Source organism: Scyliorhinus torazame, chromosome 19, assembly GCF_047496885.1.
Source record: "Scyliorhinus torazame isolate Kashiwa2021f chromosome 19, sScyTor2.1, whole genome shotgun sequence".
Lineage (NCBI taxonomy): Eukaryota > Metazoa > Chordata > Chondrichthyes > Carcharhiniformes > Scyliorhinidae > Scyliorhinus > Scyliorhinus torazame.
This window is the reverse complement of record NC_092725.1, coordinates 73,760,050-73,781,663: the sequence shown is the minus strand read 5'-3', so window position 1 is coordinate 73,781,663 and position 21,614 is coordinate 73,760,050. Positions and strand designations below refer to the sequence as shown.

At 45.5% G+C, this 21,614-nt stretch overlaps 1 protein-coding gene across 2 annotated transcripts in view; it reads right to left on the bottom strand.

Annotated features, from left to right (window-relative positions):
- Positions 1-1,642: 1,642 nt before the first annotated feature.
- The window catches only part of nup50 (nucleoporin 50), a 101,341-nt gene continuing 81,369 nt past the window's right edge, over positions 1,643-21,614 (bottom strand). For both annotated transcript variants that reach the window (XM_072484539.1, XM_072484538.1), the window contains 3 exons: positions 18,139-18,220; positions 8,807-8,925; positions 1,643-2,696 (listed from right to left, as the gene is read on the bottom strand). In XM_072484539.1, the coding sequence (XP_072340640.1) occupies positions 2,485-2,696; positions 8,807-8,925; positions 18,139-18,220 (413 nt within the window). In that variant the 3' untranslated portion in view covers positions 1,643-2,484. The remainder of the gene's footprint in view (positions 2,697-8,806; positions 8,926-18,138; positions 18,221-21,614) is intronic.

The window sequence follows — 21,614 nt, the reverse complement described above, 5'->3', positions numbered from 1 at the left end:
GTGACCAGTGGTGTTCCACAGGGATCAGTGCTGGGACCTTTGCTCTTTGTAGTATATATAAATGATTTGGAGGAAAATGTAACTGGTCTGATTAGTAAGTTTGCAGACGACACAAAGGTTGGTGGAATTGCGGATAGCGATGAGGACTGTCTGAGGATACAGCAGGATTTAGATTGTCTGGAGACTTGGGCGGAGAGATGGCAGATGGAGTTTAACCTGGACAAATATGAGGTAATGCATTTTGGAAGGGCTAATGCAGGTAGGGAATATACAGTGAATGGTAGAACCCTCAAGAGTATTGAAAGTCAAAGAGATCTAGGAGTACAGGTCCACAGATCACTGAAAGGGGCTACACAGGTGGAGAAGGTAGTCAAGAAGGCATACGGCATGCTTGCCTTCATTGGCCGGGGCATTGAGTATAAGAATTGGCAAGTCATGTTGCAGCTGTATAGAACCTTAGTTAGGCCACACTTGGAGTATAGTGTTCAATTCTGGTCGCCACACTACCAGAAGGATGTGGAGGCTTTAGAGAGGGTGCAGAAGAGATTTACCAGAATGTTGCCTGGTATGGAGGGCATAAGCTATGAGGAGCGATTGAATAAACTCGGTTTGTTCTCACTGGAACGAAGGAGGTTGAGGGGCGACCTGATAGAGGTATACAAAATTATGAGGGGCATAGACAGAGTGGATAGTCAGAGGCTTTTCCCCAGGGTAGAGGGGTCAATTACTAGGGGGCATAGGTTTAAGGTGAGAGGGGCAAAGTTTAGAGTAGATGTACGAGGCAAGTTTTTTACGCAGAGGGTAGTGGGTGCCTGGAACTCACTACCGGAGGAGGTAGTGGAGGCAGGGACGATAGGGACATTTAAGGGGCATCTTGACAAATATATGAATAGGATGGGAATAGAAGGATACGGACCCAGGAAGTGTAGAAGATTGTAGTTTAGTCGGGCAGTATGGTCGGCACGGGCTTGGAGGGCCGAAGGGCCTGTTCCTGTGCTGTACATTTCTTTGTTCTTTGTTTGTTTGAACCTTCTCTGTACTGTTTCTAACCAATTATGTCCTTTTTCAAATAATGAGACACCAGTACACAGTATTCCAGATGCAGTCTCTGTACAGCTGGCTGTGGTATAACTTCCCAATTTTTATATTCTATTGCCCTTGCAATGAATGCCAGCATTCCATTTCTTCTCCAAGGTTCACCAATCCAGATGCATAGAGACCATATTCATATTTTAAAATTCAGAACAAAATTACACAATTTAAAAGATATTCAAATATGGCAACTTTAAGGTACCCACGGCCACATTGTAGGACACATGTAATGAAGGCATCATGTAATTAGTAAATAAAATTGCAGTATATTAGCCAATTCTAATGATCTGTAGAGTGAAATTTGACAAAGAAAATTTGAATTTTTGTGCAACTAAATATAGTGTATATAGATTGAATAAGCAACTTGAACAGAGGAAATAAGTTATTTTCAAGCGAGATTCCGTGGCATGAAATTATGAATGTTTCAGCAGAAAAGGTCAATTTAGGTTTCCTCATTAACTTTAGATAGATGTGCGCAATACGGCACCATTGTTGCACAGTGAAACTACTTAGAAGATACAATGTCCAAGAATCAAGCTCAACAAATCGATTCAATGTAATTTTTTTTATTACAATCTTCCGACATGAAATGAAAATCATGTAGCTTACAAGCAGTTAAAATGGACGACTGCAAGAGATTGTAGAGGAAATGACAAAAATCTAAAAATAATTTCTTTACCACCTGGTTATGTTCAATTCTGTTCACCTGTCATTTCCTTCCTTGTCCTTGTAGAGTCTTTTCAGTCATCACCTTTTGAATTCTGATTTGGTTTGTTTTCCTTTCTTGCTCATTTTAGTTTCCAAGTTCTTCTAGGCTCATTACTTTATCTTATTTTACATCAGGTATGAATCTCATACTTTGTCACTGTGAACAGGGCTACTTAAGGATGGGGTGAAATGGGATGCATTGGGGGGGGGGGGGGGGGGGGGGAGTAAATGTTCAACTATAGTCCAATTATTAGTGCAGCTCCAAATGTTGCTGCAGCTTGGAATTCATCTAAGAACGTGAAAAAACTAGTTTAGCAAGACCGTATAATAGCAGAGGTAAGAATTAAAATCTCCAATTCCCTAAATTAGCATGCAGATTCTTTCATGTCAAGAATTGCAGTTACTGAATATGCTGGCCCCGTTTAATCAAACTTAAGGTATAAAATGAGTTATCAATGCTGCTTAAAAAAAAATATCAGGTTGGGTCACAATTGTACGTAGAAAGCAACTTCCCTCCAAATGAAAAGGACAATACCAGGAATGCCCAAATTAGGATGAATGCACTGAAGTTCAATCCACCCAACCAACGTATTTCCCTCAATCATTAACTTAAAAAAAACTGAGAAATAAAGCCCCTAGCAGCAACTTGTCAAAAACTCTTCACAACACTAAATTGAGCATGAATTACACTTGATGTGCAACCTTTTTCTCGGTTATAATTTTGTGGAGGTCATCTGCATCTTCAGTGGTTTTCACGCGGATCAAAATTGGAATAGCAGTGTCAGGATTCTTCTCATCAATTGGAGGGTTGGGAATGCAAACAATGAGGACGTTGTTCTTTCCTGTTCTTGTGCATGGCAGTGATGGATGAAGCATAACGTTCAGTAAAATATTTCCTGATCAACAGAAAAAGAAAGTCAGTCATTAAATTATAGAACCGTACTAGCCATTTCCTATAATCCAATTCCCCAGCACTTTGAAATTTTATTTTTCAAATCTATATCTACTTTCCCTTGAAAGGCAATTACATATTCTGCCACCAATGGGCCATCTGATGGCTCAATAGCCTCTTAATTGACATCATAATCTTAAATTTACGTCCACTGATTAATAACCTACCTGTTAATGGAAATAGTTCCCCTTCCCCCAAAATATATGTACCAAAAATCTAATAGTTTTTTTTAGAGGCTTAATCTCTTGAATAGTTCCATTTTCTACAGGGTAGCACAATTTCGATCGTCAATTTCCAATGCATAAGACTAATAGTATCATTTTGGCAACGGTGTCAAAATAAATGTATTGCTGAAAAAAGGAGGCATGCTATGAAATTGTTGCATTTTGCACTCACAAGAAGAGGCCGGCCCGCCGATTGGTGGGCCCCGATCGCGGGCCAGACCCCATCGGAGGCCCCCCCCACATTCCCGCAGAGTTCCCACTGGCAGCGACCAGGGGTGGCCGGCGCCGGCGGGAAACTTTCATGTTGTAGTGGCCGCTCGGCCCATCTAGCCGGAGAATCACCGGTTCTCCGAGCGGCCCGGTGCGAATCGCGCGCCGCTGGTTTCTGGGGGGTTGGGAGAATCGCGTGCGGGGGTCGGGCAACCTGGCGCAATTCGCGTGGCGCCCCGGCGATTCTCCCACCTGGCGTGGTGGTGGTTGGGGGGAGTAGAGAGAATAGCGCCCGTCGACTGTACTTCCCAACTTGGCAGATTGTATCAAACAGCACATTCCTTCAGCCGTTCGCAACAGGCAAAGTACTGAAGTACTGACAGTGCACAACTGACACTTCGAGGGAAAGGGGGTGTCGGACCGGATGGGCGGGGTGAGAGTGGAAAAGAGAGAGAGAGAGAGAGAGAGAGAGAGAGAGAGAGAGAGAGAGAGAGACGGTCTAGTACGATCGGAGGCTGCGCGGGGGGGAACGGGGGGACACCCTTGCATTTATCCAAGTTATACTGCATCTGCCATTCGTTTGCCCACTCACTCAACTTGTCCAATCACATTGAAGGGTCTCTGCACCCTCCTCACAGCTCACCCTGCCACCCAATTTGGTGTCATTTACAAATTGAGGTACTATATTTTGTTCCCTCATCTAAATCATTAATATACAATGTGAATAGCTGGGGCCCTAGCACTGATCCCTGTGGTGCCCCACTAGACACTGCCTGCCAATTTGAAAAAGACCCATTAATTTCTACTCTTTGTTTCCTGTCTGCCAACCAGTTTTCTGTTCATCTCAATACACTACCCCTAATCCCATGCGCTTTAAGCCTTCTGAAAGTCGAAATAAACCACATCCACTGGCTCTCCCTCGTCAACTCTACTAGTTACATTCTCAAAGAATTCCAGTAGATTTGTCAAACTTGATTTCCCCTTCATAAATCCATGCTGACTCTGTACGATCCTGCCATTGTTCTCTAAGTGCTCAGCTATGAAGTCTTTGATAATTTTCCCCTATACCGACCGACATCAGGTTTATTGGTCTATATTTCCTTCCCTTTTTAAATAGTGGGGCTACATTAGCTACCCTCCAATCTGCAGGAACTGTTCCAGAGTCTACAGATGCCTGGAAGATGACCACCAATGCATCAACTATTTCTACAGCCACTTCCTGAAGTACTCAGATGCAGATTATCCTGCTCTGGGGATTTATCAGCCTTCAATCCCATCAATTTTGTCAACACACACAGGCTAAATTTGACGCGGTTGGTGGAACAGATGGAGGAAGATTTCAAGAGATGGGATATGGTAGCATTGTCAATGGCAGGGAGGGTGCAGGCGGTTAAGATGGTGGTCCTCCCGAGATTCCTCTTTGTGTTTCAGTGTCTCCCGGTGGTGATCACGAAGGCTTTTTTCAAAAGGATAGAAAAGAGTATCATGGGTTTTGTTTGGGCCGGGAAGACTCCGAGAGTGAGGAAGGGATTCTTACAGCGTAGTAGGGATAGGGGGGGGCTGGCACTACCGAGCCTAAGTGAGTATTATTGGGCCGCTAATATTTCAATGGTGAGTAAGTGGATGGGAGAGGAGGAAGGAGCGGCGTGGAAGAGATTAGAGAGGGCGTCCTGTAGGGGGACCAGCCTGCAGGTTATGGTGACAGCCCCATTGCCGTTCTCACCAAGGAACTATACCACGAGTCCGGTGGTGGTAGCTACACTGAAGATTTGGGGACAGTGGAGACGACATAGGGGAAAGACCGGAGCACTGGGGGGGTCCCCGATAAGAAACAACCATAGGTTTGCCCCGGGGGGAATGGATGGGGGATATGGAATGTGGCAAAGAGCAGGTATAACGCAATTGAAAGATCTATTTGTGGATGGGAAGTTTGCGAGTCTGGGAGCGCTGACCGAGAAATATGGGTTGCCCCAAGGGAATGCATTCAGGTACATGCAATTGAGGGCTTTTGCGAGGCAACAGGTGAGGGAATTCCCGCAGCTCCCGACACAAGAGGTGCAGGACAGAGTCATCTCAAAGAAATGGGTGGGGGACGGTAAGGTGTCGGATATATATAGGGAAATGAGAGACGAAGGGGAGACTATGATGGACGAACTAAAAGGGAAATGGGAAGAAGAGCTAGGGGAGGAGATTGAGGAGGGGATGTGGGCAGATGCCCTAAACAGGGTAAACTCGTCGTCCTCGTGCGCCAGGCTAAGCCTGATTCAGTTTAAGGTATTACACAGGGCACATATGACTGGAACACGGCTCAGTAAATTTTTTGGGGTGGAGGATAGGTGTGCGAGGTGCTCGAGAAGCCCAGCGAATCATACCCATATGTTTTGGTCATGCCCGGCACTACAGGGGTTTTGGATGGGGGTGACAAAGGTGCTTTCGAAAGTAGTAGGAGTCCGGGTCGAACCAAGCTGGGGGTTGGCTATATTTGGGGTTGCACAAGAGCCGGGAGTGCAGGAGGCGAAAGAGGCCGATGTTTTGGCCTTTGCGTCCCTAGTAGCCCGGCGCAGAATATTGCTAATGTGGAAAGAAGCCAAGCCCCCGGGGGTGGAGACCTGGATAAATGATATGGCGGGGTTCATAAAGTTAGAGCGGATTAAGTTCGTCCTAAGGGGGTCGGCTCAAGGGTTTACTAGGCGGTGGCAACCGTTCGTCGAATATCTTGCGGAAAGATAGATAGGGGAGAACAAAGAAGGCAGCAGCAGCGGCCCAGGACTTGGGGCGGGGGGGGGGGGGGGGGGGGGGGGGAGAGGAGGAGGGATGGGGGAGGGGTGGGGGGGGGGGGGGGGTGGCCTGAGACAAGGCAGTTGCCAATTAGGGCTAGTTTTTATTTTTTTGTTATTTAATATTTATTTATTTGTTGTTGTTTTTGTTTAAATTTAAAAAGGTCATTATTATCTGTATTGTTACAATGTTGTGTAAAGGATGCACAATGTACTGTGTTGGTTGACCAAAAATATTCAATAAAATATTATTTTTAAAAAAAATTTTGTCAACACAATTTCTCTGTTAACATTGATCTCCTTCAGTTTCTCTCTCACTAAACACTGCGTTCCCCAACATTTCTGGTATCTGTTTTGTGTCCTCATTGGCGAAGACAGAACCAAAGTGTGTGTTTAGTTGCTCAGCCATTTCTTTGTCCCCTATTATACATTCTCCTGTTTCTGACTGTAAAGGACCCATTTGCCTTCACCAATCTTTTTCTCTTTGCGTACCAATAGAGACTTTTAGAATCAGCTTTTATGTTGACTGCAAGCTTACTCTCGTACTCTATTTTCCTTCTTAATCAATCCCTTGGTCCTTCTTGCCAAATTCTAAACTGGTCCCAATCTTCAGACCTGTTATTTTTATTGGCAGTGTGTATGCTTCTTCCTTGGATCTAATACTTTCTCTAATTTCCCTTGTAAGCCATGGAGTGGCCATCTTTCCCATTTTTATTTGTGCCAGACAGGAATAAACAATTGTTGCAGTTTCCCCATGCACTCCTTGAATGTTTGCCATTGCCTATCCACTAACATCCCTTTCAGTAATGTTCTCCAATCGATCAAAGCCAACTCACACCTCATATCATCGTAGTGTCCTTTATTAAGATTCAGGACCCTATTCTCAGAATCAATCCTTCACTCTCCACCTTGATGAAAAATTGTATCAAATTATGGTTGCTCCTCCCCAAGGATCCGCACAACTAGATTGCCAATGATTCAGTTCTCATTACACAGTACCCAGTCTAGGATGGCCGGTTCTCTCGTTGGTTCCTCAACGTTTTGGTTCAGAAACCATCACAAAATTTCTCCTCTACGGGGTTGTGATGAATTTGATTTGCCCAATCTATATGCAGATTAAAATTACCCATAATTACAGATGTTCCTTTATCTAATTTCAGTCTACCTTTCCAACATCACCACTGTAGTTTGGGGGTCTATATACAAAGCCCAGTAATGTTTTTTTCACTTTGGTGCTTCTCAGCTCGATCCATATAGATTCCACACTGTCAGAGCCAATATCCTTCCTCACTATTGTGCTAATTTCCTCTTTAACCAGCACTGCACACTACCGCCTTTTCCTTATTGTCTGTCCTTTCTAAATACGGAATACCGCTGGACATTCAGATCCCATCCCTGGTCAGCCGTGACTCCATAATCCCGATTATATCATACCCGTTCATACCTATTTGCGCAATTAGTTCACCCACTTTATTGCAAGTGCTCTCTCTGCACATTAACACACAAAGCCTTTGAGCATTTTAACATTACTCGTCTCGCTCCCAATATTTTTCATTGTGGCCCTGTTTGAATCTGGCCCTTGGTTGTCTGCCTATCACTTTTCTCATTCTCCTTTCTGTCTTTTGGTTTTGTTCTAGTTTTCTCCTCCCAATTCCTTGCATAGGTTCCCATCCCCCTGCCTTTTTACTTTAAATCCCCCCCCACCACTCTAGCAAATACTCCCCCTAGGACATCAGTCCTGGTCCTGCCTGGTGTAACCTGTCTGATTTGTTTTGGTCCCACTTCCCCCAGTAGTCCCAATGCCCCAGGAATCGGAAACCCTCCCCCCTCACACCATATCTTCAGCCATGTATTAATCCGATATATCCTGCTATTTCTGCTCTGACTAGAATGTGGCACTGGTACATTCTTTTTCCCCGATGTTGTGTCCCACAATCACTGGCTGTTCTCTATTCCCTCCAGAATGTCCTGTAACCGCTCCAAGACATCCTTTACCCTAGCACCAGGGAGGCAACATACCATCCTGGAGTTTCATTTGCAGCCACAGAAACACCCATCTATTCCCCTTAAAATTGAATCTCTATAACTATTGCATTCTCACACTTCTTACGCCCAAGGGTGGAAGGTTGGAAGATGTCACGTGCAAGGTTGGGTCTGGTGCTTAAGGTAGTTACCCTGGAGTTAGACGCAATCTTTTTTTTCCTTCTAACTCTTTCAGGGTAAAACTGGCAGAGGCATCAGAAGTTAGTGATTTAAATTGCTTCTGTTGGATGGTTTCTAGCACAGTGCAATTGTGCAGGGGCTATTAGAGATTCTGGACAATTGCTGGATAAACCCTTGCGTGGGTATTTCCTAGAGGGATTTTGCAGTGCATCATTGGGGTCCCCCCTCCCACTAAATGCGACCCCGGGGAACCAGAAATGGGTCATGGTGTCCAACATTAGATGTGATTCCGCGTTTGGACAACACCTGCTAATTAACCCGATTCTGCTGAATTATACTGAAATCAATTTAAGATTGTTAGTTGGGCAGTGTCGCTCACTTGCACATGCTGGAAGACACATATAGTCCCACAAAGGTACTCTATCTTTTCAATAGTACAGCATCTCTCATTTTCTTAGAACACGGGGAGAACATGCAGACTCCGCAGACAGTGACACAAGCCGGAATCGAACCTGGGACCCTGGCACTGTGAAGCAACAGAGCTAACCACTGTGCAACCATGCCGCCCACGGTATTCACCAAGTTAAATCAGTTATGAGTGTTTGGCATAAAATATTACAGCTAAACAATCAATTTGTTAATTTACAGTTGAAGTGGGATATAAATGTTAATCAACTCACCTAGATTGGTGTCTGCTCGCACTAACAACTGAATCTTCTGATCTGCCACAGGTTTCAAATGGATTGTACCAATTCCTTTCTCTTTGAAATCCCCATCTTTCTTGTAGAATAGTTTACACCTGCATAAAGAAAACAAAATTTTAGCTAGTAAGCTTATATTTTTTAAAACATGCAGAATACCACTAATTTTATTTGTCATATTTTGATATTTAACACTGAAATTCCCCATTTGTTAACTTGCAATAGAATTTCCCTCTATAAATGGATCTATTATGGGCAGCACGGTAGCACAAGTGGCTAGCACTGTGGCTTCACAACCCCAGTGTCTCCGGTTCGGGCACGTTCGCCCCGCGTCTGCATGGGTTTCCTCCGGGTGCTCCGGTTTCCTCCCATAGTCCAAAGACGTGCAGGTTAGGTGGATTGGCCATGATAAATTGCCCTTAGTGACCAAAAAAAAGGTTAGGAGGGGCTATTGGGTTACGGGGATAGGGTGGACGTGAGGGCTGAAGTGAGTCAGTGCAGGCTCGATGGGCCGAATGGCCTCCTTCTGCACTGTATGTTCTATGTGAAAATGTATTCTCAGGAAAGTCTTGGGGGCAAACATTACAGGAGGTCAACCAGGTAAAAGTGGCAGAATCAGCGAGAGTGAGCGGGAAGGGATGAAGTGCCAGAAGCCACAGTATCTCAGACTTTAGTTCTTGACAGTACGTCTCAATTAAAGTGCCTTGAGGTATGGGAGCACAATCGAAAGGAAGAGAGGTTTTTCAACAGAAGGGAAGGAATGAATCAGAGAAATGTTATAGTATAGAAGGTGGTCCTTTGGCCCATCATGTCTGTGCTGGTTTGCGCAGGAGCAATTCACCTTGTGCCACTCCCATCTTTTCCTTGTACCTCTGCGAATTTTTCCTCTTCAGGTAATGATCCAATTTCTTTTTGAATGCCACAATTGAATCTACCTCCCATGCATTCTATATCTTAGCCATTCGCTCCCCAAAAAGATTTCCTCATGTTGCCAATACTTCTTTTGCCATTATCATCTCTGCCCTGTTTCTTGATCCTCCTTCCAGTAAGGGGAACTATCTCTACCCTGACTGGACTCATGATTTTGAATATCTCGATCAAATTTCTCATCTCAAAGGAGTCCCAGCTTCTTAATTCTATCTACATAACTGGAAGTTTTTCATCCATCAGGGCATCACTTGTGCACAGTGGTTAGCACTGCTGCTTCAGAGCAGCAGGGAACCAGGTTCGATTCCGACCTCGGGTGACTGTGTGGAGTTTACACATTCTCTCCATGTCTGCGTGGGTTACCTCTGGGTTCCTCCCACAGTCCACAAATCTGCAGGTTAGGTGAATTGACCATGCTAAATTGCCCCTTAGTGTCCAAAAAGTTAGGTGGGGTTACTGGAATAGGGTGGAGGATTGAGCATAGGAAGGGTCGGTGCAGACTTGATGGACCGAATGGCCTCCTTCTCCATTGTAGGAATCCTATGAACTACTCTAATGAATCTTGTCTGCATCCTCACTAACATCTTCACATCCTGCCTGAACTGTGGTGCCCAGAACTAGATGAAATACCCCAGCTGAGGCTGAAACAGTGTTTCATACAGGTTTATCGTGCCTTCCTTGCTTTTGTACTTTATGCCTCTATTTATAAAACCCCCAGATTCTCCATGCTTCATTAACCACGCTCTCAACCCGTAACAGCCTCCCCGAACAGGCGCCGGAATGTGGCGACTAGGGGCTTTACACAGTAACTTCATTGAAGCCTACTTGTGACAATAAGCGATTTTCATTTCGTTTCATTTCATTTTCAACCTGTCCTGACTTTGTGCACATATACCCCAGGTCCCTTTGCTTCTGGTCCCTTTAGAATTTACCCTTTATTTGATTGTTGCTTCACTGGCTTCCTACCCAACTAAGTCACTTCATTCTCTTTTGCATTAAATTTCATCTGCCACACCCATTGCACCAGCCTGTTTATGTCCTTTTGAAATTTAGCACCATCCTCCTTACAGGGAACTCCATGTCACCTGCAAAGTTTCAAACTGTTCCCCACACACCAACATCTCGGCCATTAACATAGATCAGGAACAAGGGGTCCGAGCACCAACCTCAAGGATATTCCACCGTACTCCCATCTGAAAAACAACCAGTCACCAACATTCATGTTTCCTGTTACTCAGCCAACTTCGCATCCATATTGCTACCCTTAGTTTTATTCTGCTAACAATCCTGGTATGTGGCACTTCATCAAATGCCTTTTGAAAGTCCATGTACATCACATGAACGGTATTAGCCTCTGTTAAAACGACTGTTTACCATTACCCTGTTTCCATTCACTCAGCAAGTTTCATTGCTTCTGTCCGTTTGCTCCACAAAATTGCTCAACCTCATCAATGACCTGCCTTCTATCATAAGGTCAGAAGTGGCGATGTTTGCTGATGACTGCACAATGTTCAGCACCCTTCTCGACTCCTCAGATAATGAAGAAGTCCATGTCCAAATGCAGCAAGACCTGGACAATATCCAGGCTTGGGCTGACAAGTGGAAAATGATATTCGTACCACACAAGTGCCAGGCAATGACCTCTCCTACAAGAGAGGATCTGTCCATCACCCATTGACATTCAATGGCATTACCATTGCTGAATCGCCCACAATCAACATCCTGGGGGTTACCATTGATCAGAAACTGAACTGGACTAGCCATATTAATACTGTGGCTACCAGGACAGGTCAAAGAATAGGAATCCTATCGACGGTAGCTGCTGACCCTCTAAAGCCTGTTCACCATCTACAAGGCACAGGTCCGTAGTGCAAAGGAATACTCTCCACTTTCTTGGATGAGCGCAGCTCCAACAACACTCTAGGTGCTCAACACCAGCCAGGACAAAGCAGCCCAATTGCTTGCTCCCCCTTACACAAACATTCAAACCCTCCACCACCGATGAACAGGTGCAGCCGTGTGTACCAATGTACAAGATGCACTGCAGTAGCTCACCAGGGTTTCTTAGACAGCACCTTCCAAGCCCACCACCACTATCACTTGGATCAGCAGATACTTGGGAACCCCACCACCTGGAGGTTCCTCAAAGTCACTCACCATCCTGACTGGAAATATATCGCCATTCTGTCAGCGTCGTTGGGGAAAAATTCTGGAACACCCTCCCTAACAATACAGTGGGTGGACCTACACCTCAGGGACTGCAGCGATTCAAGAAGGCAACTCACTATTCACTGAATCAGTCCCTTGGCTTGATGATAATGGCGGAGTGATGGATATGCTGGGCAATGGAGGTTACAGAGTGTGGTTGGAAATAGGTTGTAGTGCCCAACAGGGTCAGATCTTTCTATTACCTATGCACAATGATTTTATTGCAGGCTTGTAGTGGTGGCATAATTTGCTGCCAGCATAGTTAATTATTTACAAGATCAAAGGAATAGTGCAAAGAGATCATAGAATTCCTACAGTGCAGGAGGAGGCCATTCGGCCCTTCAAGTCTGCACCAGCCCTTCCTCCGATAGAGGACCATACCTAGGCCCAACCCCTCACTCCTCACCCCATAACCCCGCCTAATGTTTGGGCAATTTAGCAATGCCAATTTGCCTAACCTGCAAATCTTCCGTCTGTGGGAGGAAACCGAAGTACCCGGAGGAAACCCACACAAGCACGGGGAGAACGTGCAAACTCCACACAGTCACCGGAAGTCAGAATCGAACATGGGACACTGGCGCTGTGAGGCAACAGTGCGAACCACTGTGCCACCCAAGATGATCCAAGATTGCACTTATAAAGTGGCAGATGGCATTCAATGTCCGTAAATCAGAGGTGACAAATTTTGTTTAAAAATGTAGTTATATTTGAACTTCCGGTGACGGCTATGGAGTAAGTCGCACATTTGGTGGCTCTTGATCCGGTCGGACTTTTGGACCTTTATCCCAGACTTTTCTGTACTTTTGAGCGCTGGATCTGAAGGCAGAGGCACTCAGGCACTGACTCCAGATATAGGTGTCTGGAATTGAGAAGCAGAAAGAATCGCAAACCGTTGAAGAAGTGGGCAAACAAGGGCAGTGTCGAAGCTGCTGCTGAGGGCAATATGGCCGATGTCCGGACCCCGGTGCAGACAGCCCAGCCAACAACGGAGCATCTATTGACGGGGAAGGAGTTTCCATTCTATTCACATGTTCATAAGGTATATTCCCGAATTGATTTTTTCATCATGAGTAGGGATTTGCTGGCGGGGGTGACAGACGTAGAATATTCGGCGATCGCTATTTCGGACCATGCTCCACACTGGGTTGATCTGCAGGTTTGCAAGGAAAGTTTTCAGCGCCCTCAATGGAGGCTAGAGGTCAGTTTGTTGGCGGATGAGGTGGTGTGTGAGAGGGTGAGGAAATGTATGCAAAACTACCTGCAGGTCAATGACACAGGGGAAGTCTCAGCTGCGGTGCTTTGGGAGGCGCTGAAGGCATTGGTGAGAGGGGAGCTGATCTCGACTAGAGCACATAGGGAAAGGACGGACAGGGCACAAACGGACTGACTGGTAAAGGAGATCTTACAGATAGACAGGAGATATGCAGAGACCCCAAGGGCAGATCTGAGTTTGGGGTGTTGTCCACAGGTAAGGCTGTGGAGCAGCTTAGGAAGGAGAGGGGTGCGATTTATGAGCACGGGGAGAAAGCCAGTAGAATGCTGGCACAGCATCTGAGGCCAGGGAAATAGGGAAGGTAGTCGAGGGGGGGGGAAGAGAGAGAGAGAGAGAGAGAGAGAGAGAGAGAGAGAGAGAGAGAGAGAGAGAGAGAGAGAGAGAGAGCGAGAGAGAGAAACTTGGTAGGATATCCGGCAGGGCTAAACAAGGTGTTCAGGGACTTCTATAGTAAGCTTTACACCTCGGAATCCCCTGCGGGGCCGGAAGGGATGAGGCGCTTTCTGGATGGACTGACCTTCCCAAAAGTGGGGAGGGTGTTGGTAGACAGGCTGGGGGCCCCCGATTAGGACCGAAGAAATATTGGGGGGCTTGAGGGCCATGCAATCGGGTAAAGCCCCGGGGCCGGAAGGGTATCCGGTGGAGTTTTATAAAACGTTCCGAGATAGTGGGGCCGGTGCTGGTTAAAATGTTTTTAATGAGGCAAGAGAGGGGTGTTTCCCCCGACGATGTCACAGGCCACCATCTCCCTGATATTGAAACGGGACAAAGACTCGGAGGCATGTGGGTCCAAAAGGCCAATCTCTCTGCTCAATGTAGATGCTAAAATACTGGCCAAGCTCTTGGTTGCTCGGATTGAGAACTGTGTGCCAGACGTTATTATGGAAGATCAAACCGGGTTCGTCAAGGGCAGGCAGTTGGTGGTCAACCTAAGAAGGTTGCTGAATGTGATCATGATGCCCCCGGAGAGTTGGGAGGTATGGGTAGTTGTGGCAATGGATGCAGAGAAGGCTTTCGACCGGGTTGAGTGGGACTATTTATGGGAGGTGCTGGGACGATTTGGGTTCGGGGAGGGCTTTAATCGACTGGATCAGACTGTTGTACCAGGCTCCGGAGGCTAGTGCAAGGACAAATTGGATGACGTCTGACTATTTTAGACCGTACCGAGGGACAAGGCAGGGGTGCCCCCTCTCCCCACCGCTGGCAATTGCCCTGAGAGCTTCTAGGGGTTGGAAGGGACTGGTACGGGGAGGGGTGGAACATAGAGTTTCATTGTACGCCGACAACTTGCTCTTATACATCACGGATCCATTGGCCGGGATGGATGAAATCATGGGAATCCTGAAGGAATTTGGCCAGTTCTCGGGGTACAAAGTGAACATGGCAAAAAGTGAGTTGTTTGTAGTCCAGGCGAGGGGTCAGGAGGGTCGGTTGAGGGGACTGCCGTTTAGGTTATTAGGGGGACAGTTTTAGATACTTAGGGGTACAGGTGGTGCGGGACTGGGGCCGGTTGCACAAGTTGAACTTATCTTGGTTGGTGGAGCAAATGAGGGTCAAGTTCCAGAGGTGGGATGCACTCCCACTGATACTAGCGGGGAGAGTGCAGACGGCTAAAATGACGATCCTCCCAAGATTCATGTTCGTATTCCAGTGTCTCCCCATTTTTATTCCGCGGTCGTTTTTCAAGAAGGTTAATAAAATGATTATGGGATTTGTGTGGGCGGGAAAGTCCCCGCGGGTGAAGAGGGTGATGCTCGAGAGGAACCGAGGGGAAGGGGGGCTGGCGCTGCCAAACGTTAGTAATTACTACTGGGCGGCCAACATAGCTATGATAAGGAAGTAGATGGTGGGTGCGGAGTCGGTTTGGGGGCAGATGGAGGCCGCTTCGTGCAGGGGCACCAGTTTGGCAGCCCTGGTTACGGCACCCCTGCCGGCACGGTACTCCACCAGCCCTAAAGTGGTGGCGACCTTGCTGATCTGGGGCCAATGGAGAAGGCACGTGGAGGAAATGAGAGCATCGGTTTGGTCCTCAATTTGCGACAATCACCGGTTTGCCCCGGGGAATGTGGGCGGTGGGTTCTGAACATGGCGGAGGGCTGGGATCGAGAAGATTGGGGGATCTGTTCTTGGAAGGGAGCTTCCCGAGCATGAGGGCGCTAGAGGAGAAATTTGGGCTGGTGAGAGGGAATGATTTCAGGTACTTGCAGGTGCGGGACTTTCTACGCAGACAGATTCCATCCTTCCCACGCCTCCCACTTAGGGGGATCCAGGACAGGGTAGTGTCTAGTGGATGGGTGGCGGAGGGGAGGGTCTCGGACATACATAAAGAACTTATGGGAGCAGAGGAGATGCAGACCGAGGAGCTGAAGCTTAAGTGGGAAGAAGCTCGGAGGTGAGATAGAAGAGGGCTTATGGGCGGAGGCGTTGAGCAGGGTTAACGGGACCGCAAAATGCGCTAGGCTCAGCCTGATTCAATTCAAGGTCGTCCACCGGGCCGACGTGACAGTGGCCCGGATGAGTAAATTCTTCGGATTGGAGGACAGGTGTGCCAGATGTTCGGAAGGACCAGCGAACATGCCCATATGTTCTGGGCATGTCCAAAACTCAGGGGGCACTGGCAGGGATTCACGGACGCTATGTCCCGGATACTGAAAACAAGGGTGGTGATGAGTCCAGAGGTCGCAATTTTTGGGGTTTTGGATGACTCGGGAGTCCAGGAGGAGAGAAAGGATGATGTTTTGGCCTTTGCTTCCCTGGTAGCCAGGCGACGAATTCTGCTGGCATGGAGGGACTCAAAGCCCCCGAAGTCGGAGGCCTGGCTATCGGATATGGCGAGCTTTCTCGGTCTGGAGAGAATTAAGTTCGCTCTGAGGGGGTCACTGTCAGGGTTCGCCTGGAGGTGGCAACCATTTATCGACCTCTTCGCGGAAAATTAATCGTCAGCGGGAGTGGGGGTTAGGGTGACGTACATTAGGGGGGTAATTAGGCGGGTCCTTGGGAGGAGTGGAGCTGGTTTTTGCACTAGGTTGATTGTTCTTTGCACACTGTTTTGTATTGTTGTTGTTTACTATGCCAAAATGCCTTAATAAAATTGTTTATCCCCCAAAAAATGTAGTTATATTGTAGCCACCTAAATTGGCCAACTCCCGATTCAAAATGGCGAACGGCAAAGGCTGCAGGTTTGCTGTGTATTTACCTCTGAAAAGGCCAGACAACATCGATACCAGCGACCATCAGCATAACAAAGTAACAGCCATCTGCATACTGATGAGCAATCCCCAGGAACAATAAGTAACATTTTGACACACAAAGCAAAGCCAGACTCTTCGGCGCCAGCAGAAGCCAAAACAAAGGAGGTGAACAAGCACTTCAAGACCGCCCATCGATCAGGGAACCGCTCCAGTATTGGAGAAAATCAAACCAAGCGATTGGGACAAAGTCCATCACTTGGGATCAGGTACAGGGTCCGCCCCGAAAGGCGGGAAGCCCCTGGGGACTATAAGAGTTGAGCCCCAAGTTCAAATCGCTCTCTCTTCACCGCTCTCTTCTTCCTGCCTGGGTCACCCAGCAAAAGGAACCAACATTGACTGTGACCGGTGCAGTGACTCCAGTGATCATCAAAATCGTAAGTCTTAATTCAACGCGAGCTACGAGATAGGCGCTCCTAGCTACCAATCCGTACCAACTTCGAATCCCGCAGACTCAGAACCCGAACGAAAGGCCATTTGTTCCCCTGACCTGGTGGGCCAGTTCAAAGTTAAGTGTAGGCCTGTTAGTTGTAGAAGTAGCTTAGATGTAGAATTTGTGCATGAGTAACGATTATTGTGTATAATAAATGTGCTTTGATTTAAATCTTACTAATCGGTGTATTGGGTTATTGATCATTACTCGGACTTGGACCTCGTGGCGGTATCATAAAGATACCTGGCGACTCGAGAGCAAAGGTAATAAAACAGAGCAATTGAACCAAGGAGAAAATCAGCAACAATATTCTGAATGGAAGTAGGCTTGGTTGCATGGAAGAAGAAATAGGGTATACAGATTCACTGGGTGCAACATGTCAGGTTGCCAAAGCAACAATAAAAGCCAACAGAATTACTGGCTTTCCATCATTAGGTAGGATAGAATATAAAAGCCAAGAGTTAATGATTAGCCTATATATAATATGAGTAAGAATTCAGAGTGCTATGTGAAGTATTTGGAATGACACTGAGAATGCAACATAGATTCACTAGGATGCTGCCTGACAGGAGGTACAAATACAAAAAGAAAACGGGGAATTAAACATGTCAGATTGAAGCAGGCTGTTTCTAGCGCTTTGAACAGTCCAGATGAGGGATGTAGATACAATACTTAATATAAGATTTAGAACAGAATGGACAGGAGACACTTCTTTACAGAGGGTTGGTTATGAGAAAGTGGAATTCATTTCCACGGTGAGCAAGGCAGAAACTGACAACATTAAAAATTAGACAGGTGGGTAAAAGAGGAGTGAAAGTGATATGGAACATCATAGATAAATGCTTACATGGAGGATAAATGTAGACATTGACTAATTAGGCCAAAAGGTCCATTTTCATCCTGTAACATCTATGCATTTTATGTATAGGAAGAAAATCAAAGCAGTAAGATTACATACAGCAGAGTGAGATATCAAACGACTGCAGAGTTCAAATGTATTTGAAAGGAGAATTCAGTGTTTTGTTCTTCTGTGGAATGAAGGCAGTTTGGACTTGTACATTTGGAGAATGAACCAAAAAAAAAAAAAAAGAGGCTTCAGAAGATTATGAAAATACAGAATATTATTCAGTGTGAAAGATGAATGAAGTAGGTATCAGTGACAAAAACAATTAAATATCTTTGGAACTCAGTTTTAACACTATTTCAGAATAAAATTACATACTTCTTGGAAAAGATTGCATCATCCTCTTTGATTTCATTCACAATTGGTTTGGGAGGCTCTTCACTCTCTTCATCTTTTCCATCTACAATTGGTAAAAGAAAGAGTTTAGCAGGTGAAGACATTGAAACATAATGGTTGTGAAAAGTAGGAAAAAATGACCAAGTAGACTGGTACTGCCATGACGGATGCAATGGTGTACTTCTGTAATGATCTCGCAGACAAATACGTAATCATCAGACTGTTATGTCACACTATTAATGATTGCAGAATTCGGTTTTGCTGCACAATAATTAATTGGTGAGATTAGAAATCTAAATGCATTCTCTCCACCATTTAGTTTGACGATCATAACTGAAAAGTAAATGTGTAGAATGGCTTGAATCACAACGGCAGAAATAATGCGTTCCACATATGGCTGTGTAAGATATGGTTTTCTCTGCTAATTAAGACGTTCATAAAATGGCAACTTAAAAAATTCATTTACAGGATATGGGTGTCACTAGATAGGCCAAAATGTATTGTCCATCTCTAACAACATCTGACTGGATTTTACTGTGAGCAAGCAACATTTATCTCTCTAATATCATTATCAATAACAATCTGAAAGATTATTACATTGACAACTTGCATCTATTCATCCTTTTGAATACAAAAAAAATCTAAGGTACTTCACAGATGCAGAAGCAAGCCAGGAACGAGGCTGGTGGAATGGGCAGACAGATGGCATTTGAAATTCAATGCAGATATCTTGTGAGGTGAGCGGTTTTGGTAGCGGTATGATTGTTAGGGAGACCCATTTATTACTATCCACAATGTCCATATCACTTATGCACAATGATTTTATTGCAGGCTTATAGTGGTGGCATAATTTGCTGCAAGCCTAGTTAATTATTTACAAGATCAACGGAATAGTGCAAAGTGATCATAGAATCCCTCCAGTGCAGGAGGCCATTTGGCCCATCAAGTATGCATCGGCCCTTGCTCCGATAGAGGACCCTACCAAGGCCAAATTCCCCACTCCTAGCCCCATAACCTCACCTAAAGTTTGGGCAATGGAGCATGGCCAATTCACCTAACCTGAATATCTTTGGTCTGTGGGAGGAAACCGGAGTACCCGGAGGAAACCCACGCAGACACGGGGAGAATGAGTAAACGCCACAGTCACCCGAGGTCAGAATCAACCTGGGACCCTGCCACTGAGAGGCAACAGTGCTAACCACTGTGCCATTGTCCGCCCTGTGTAATCAGAGATTGCACTTATAAAGTTTTCTATTTATTTCTTTCCATCGAGAGTTCCCTTATACATAACAGGATCGAGGGTTGCTTCAGATTTTCTGAATCCAAATCAAGAGTGTGCAACTGCTCTTTGAAATGCAAACTGACTCTCTTCCATTTCTCAGTCAGGCACTTAGATTTCTGTATGCATTCCACTGCCAATACCAGCAGATCTGACAATTTTAATTCCTTATGTACTTGGACTCTTCATTCCAAGCACAGGCCTTCCTTGCAATTCCTGAACCTAGTGACATTAGATTAGAAACACCCCTGATTTCTACTGCCCTCTATGCTCATTGTTCTAGCTCTAGGCAGCTGACAATTGCCTTCTCAAATCCTTCCAAGCTGACTCTTTGTTGCTGTGAGAAAAACAGCACACTAAAGGAGAGATCCTTGCAAATCTCTCTCGACAGCAGTCTGGCATAATTGGGATGCTCCAAACAGTAATTCTCTTTTTTCCCATTTTCTAAAATTTAGAGTACCCAACTCTTTTTTTTTTCTCCCAATTAAAGGGCAAATTAGCATGGCCAATTCACCAACCCTGCACATCTTTGGGTTGTGGGGGTGAGACCTACGCAGAGATGGGTAGAATGTGCAAACTCCACACGGACAGTGACCCGGGTCCGGGATCGAACCCGGGTCCTCAGCTCAGTGAGGCAGCAGTGCTAACCACTGCACCACCGTGCTGCTCCAGAAATTCTCTTTTACTGTCCGGCACCTTTGAAGATTTATGCAAAAATAATGCCAAGTCGCTATGTTCTTGTACTCCTTTTAGCTTGTATTGTCTGGCCATTATTGCCGCTGTCATGCAAATGTCCAATTTCATAGAACCCATCACTTCTGCACCTATCCTCTGAAAGAGCACCCTACCAAGGCCCACTATTTTTCCATAAATATTCCATGGTGCCGGACAGATTAACAAAGCCGTAAAGAAAACTCTTAGGATTCAAGCCTTTATAAAAAAGTGGCAGACGCAAACCCGAAGTTCTACTAAAATTTTATTAAACACTGGTTCAGTCTAAATCTGGCCAGCATACTGCAGGAAGGATGAAGGGCTTGAGAGTACAGTTGGGATTTACTGAATTGTTCCTGGATGACGGATTATGACTGGAGAAGCTGGGGCTGTTCTCAGAGAGAAAAAGGCTAGAGGAGGAGATTTAGGAGGTTTTTTTTAAATCATGATGGTTTGAGGGAGCAAAAAAAACAAATTAAAAAAAACTGTTCAATAGTTGAAGTGACGATAACTAGGGGACAAAATTATGATGATTAGGTGATGCGTAGAAAAATTGTTTTACACAACAAGCAACTAAGCTTTGAAATGCATTGCCTAACATGGTGGTGAAAGCAGATTCAATTGCTTGCCTTCTAAAGGAAATTATATATACATGAACTAGAAGAAACCAGGAATATGGGGAAAGGTTCAGAAAGTGGGACCAAATTACTTTTCAAAACAGCTGGTGCAGATTGGCTGAACGACTGCCTTTTGCACTTCACTACTAAGAAAATGAAATGAAATGAAAAATGAAAATCGCTTATTGTCATAAGTAGGCTTCAAATGAAGTTACTGTGAAAAGCCCCTAGTCGCCACATTCCGGCGCCTGTTCGGGGAGGCTGTTACGGGAATTGAACCGTGCTGCTGGCCTGCCTTGGTCTGCTTTCAAAACCAGCCATTTAGCCCTGGTGCGATGTTATTAGGGGCAGTTGATCACAGGTTGTGTCAAAGATTTTGACTTTTAAGAGTGGAATTAGTGGAACGATTCTGGGATGGAATTCCAGAGCAGGGTCTAGATGGTCATGGTCAGCAATGAGCGAAAAGAGTGATAAGAAAATGGTAGTTTTAATATAGTTATCATAAAGTAACTTTGAAAATATAAAAAATGTTAGAAATAGTTGGAGAAATACGGAGACTCTGTTTTCTTAGCATTAAGGTTTTTCTTGCATCATCTCCCAAACTCAGGACAAAGACGCAACACGGTCAACTGCCCATTGTCTCAAGAGAATGTTATAAAGTCACATGGGTTTCATGTAGAATGCCTGTCAAAATGGGTCGTAAAGCCCACTAAATGAATGGGATGTTCAGACTTCCGGCGGCGGCATGAGCTGAACGGTCACACAAAAGGTGGCTCTCTCCTAGGAACTCGATTAGACCGTTCAACCCTGCCAAACAGGCACCAAAAGGGCAAAATATTCCCCAAATTAAT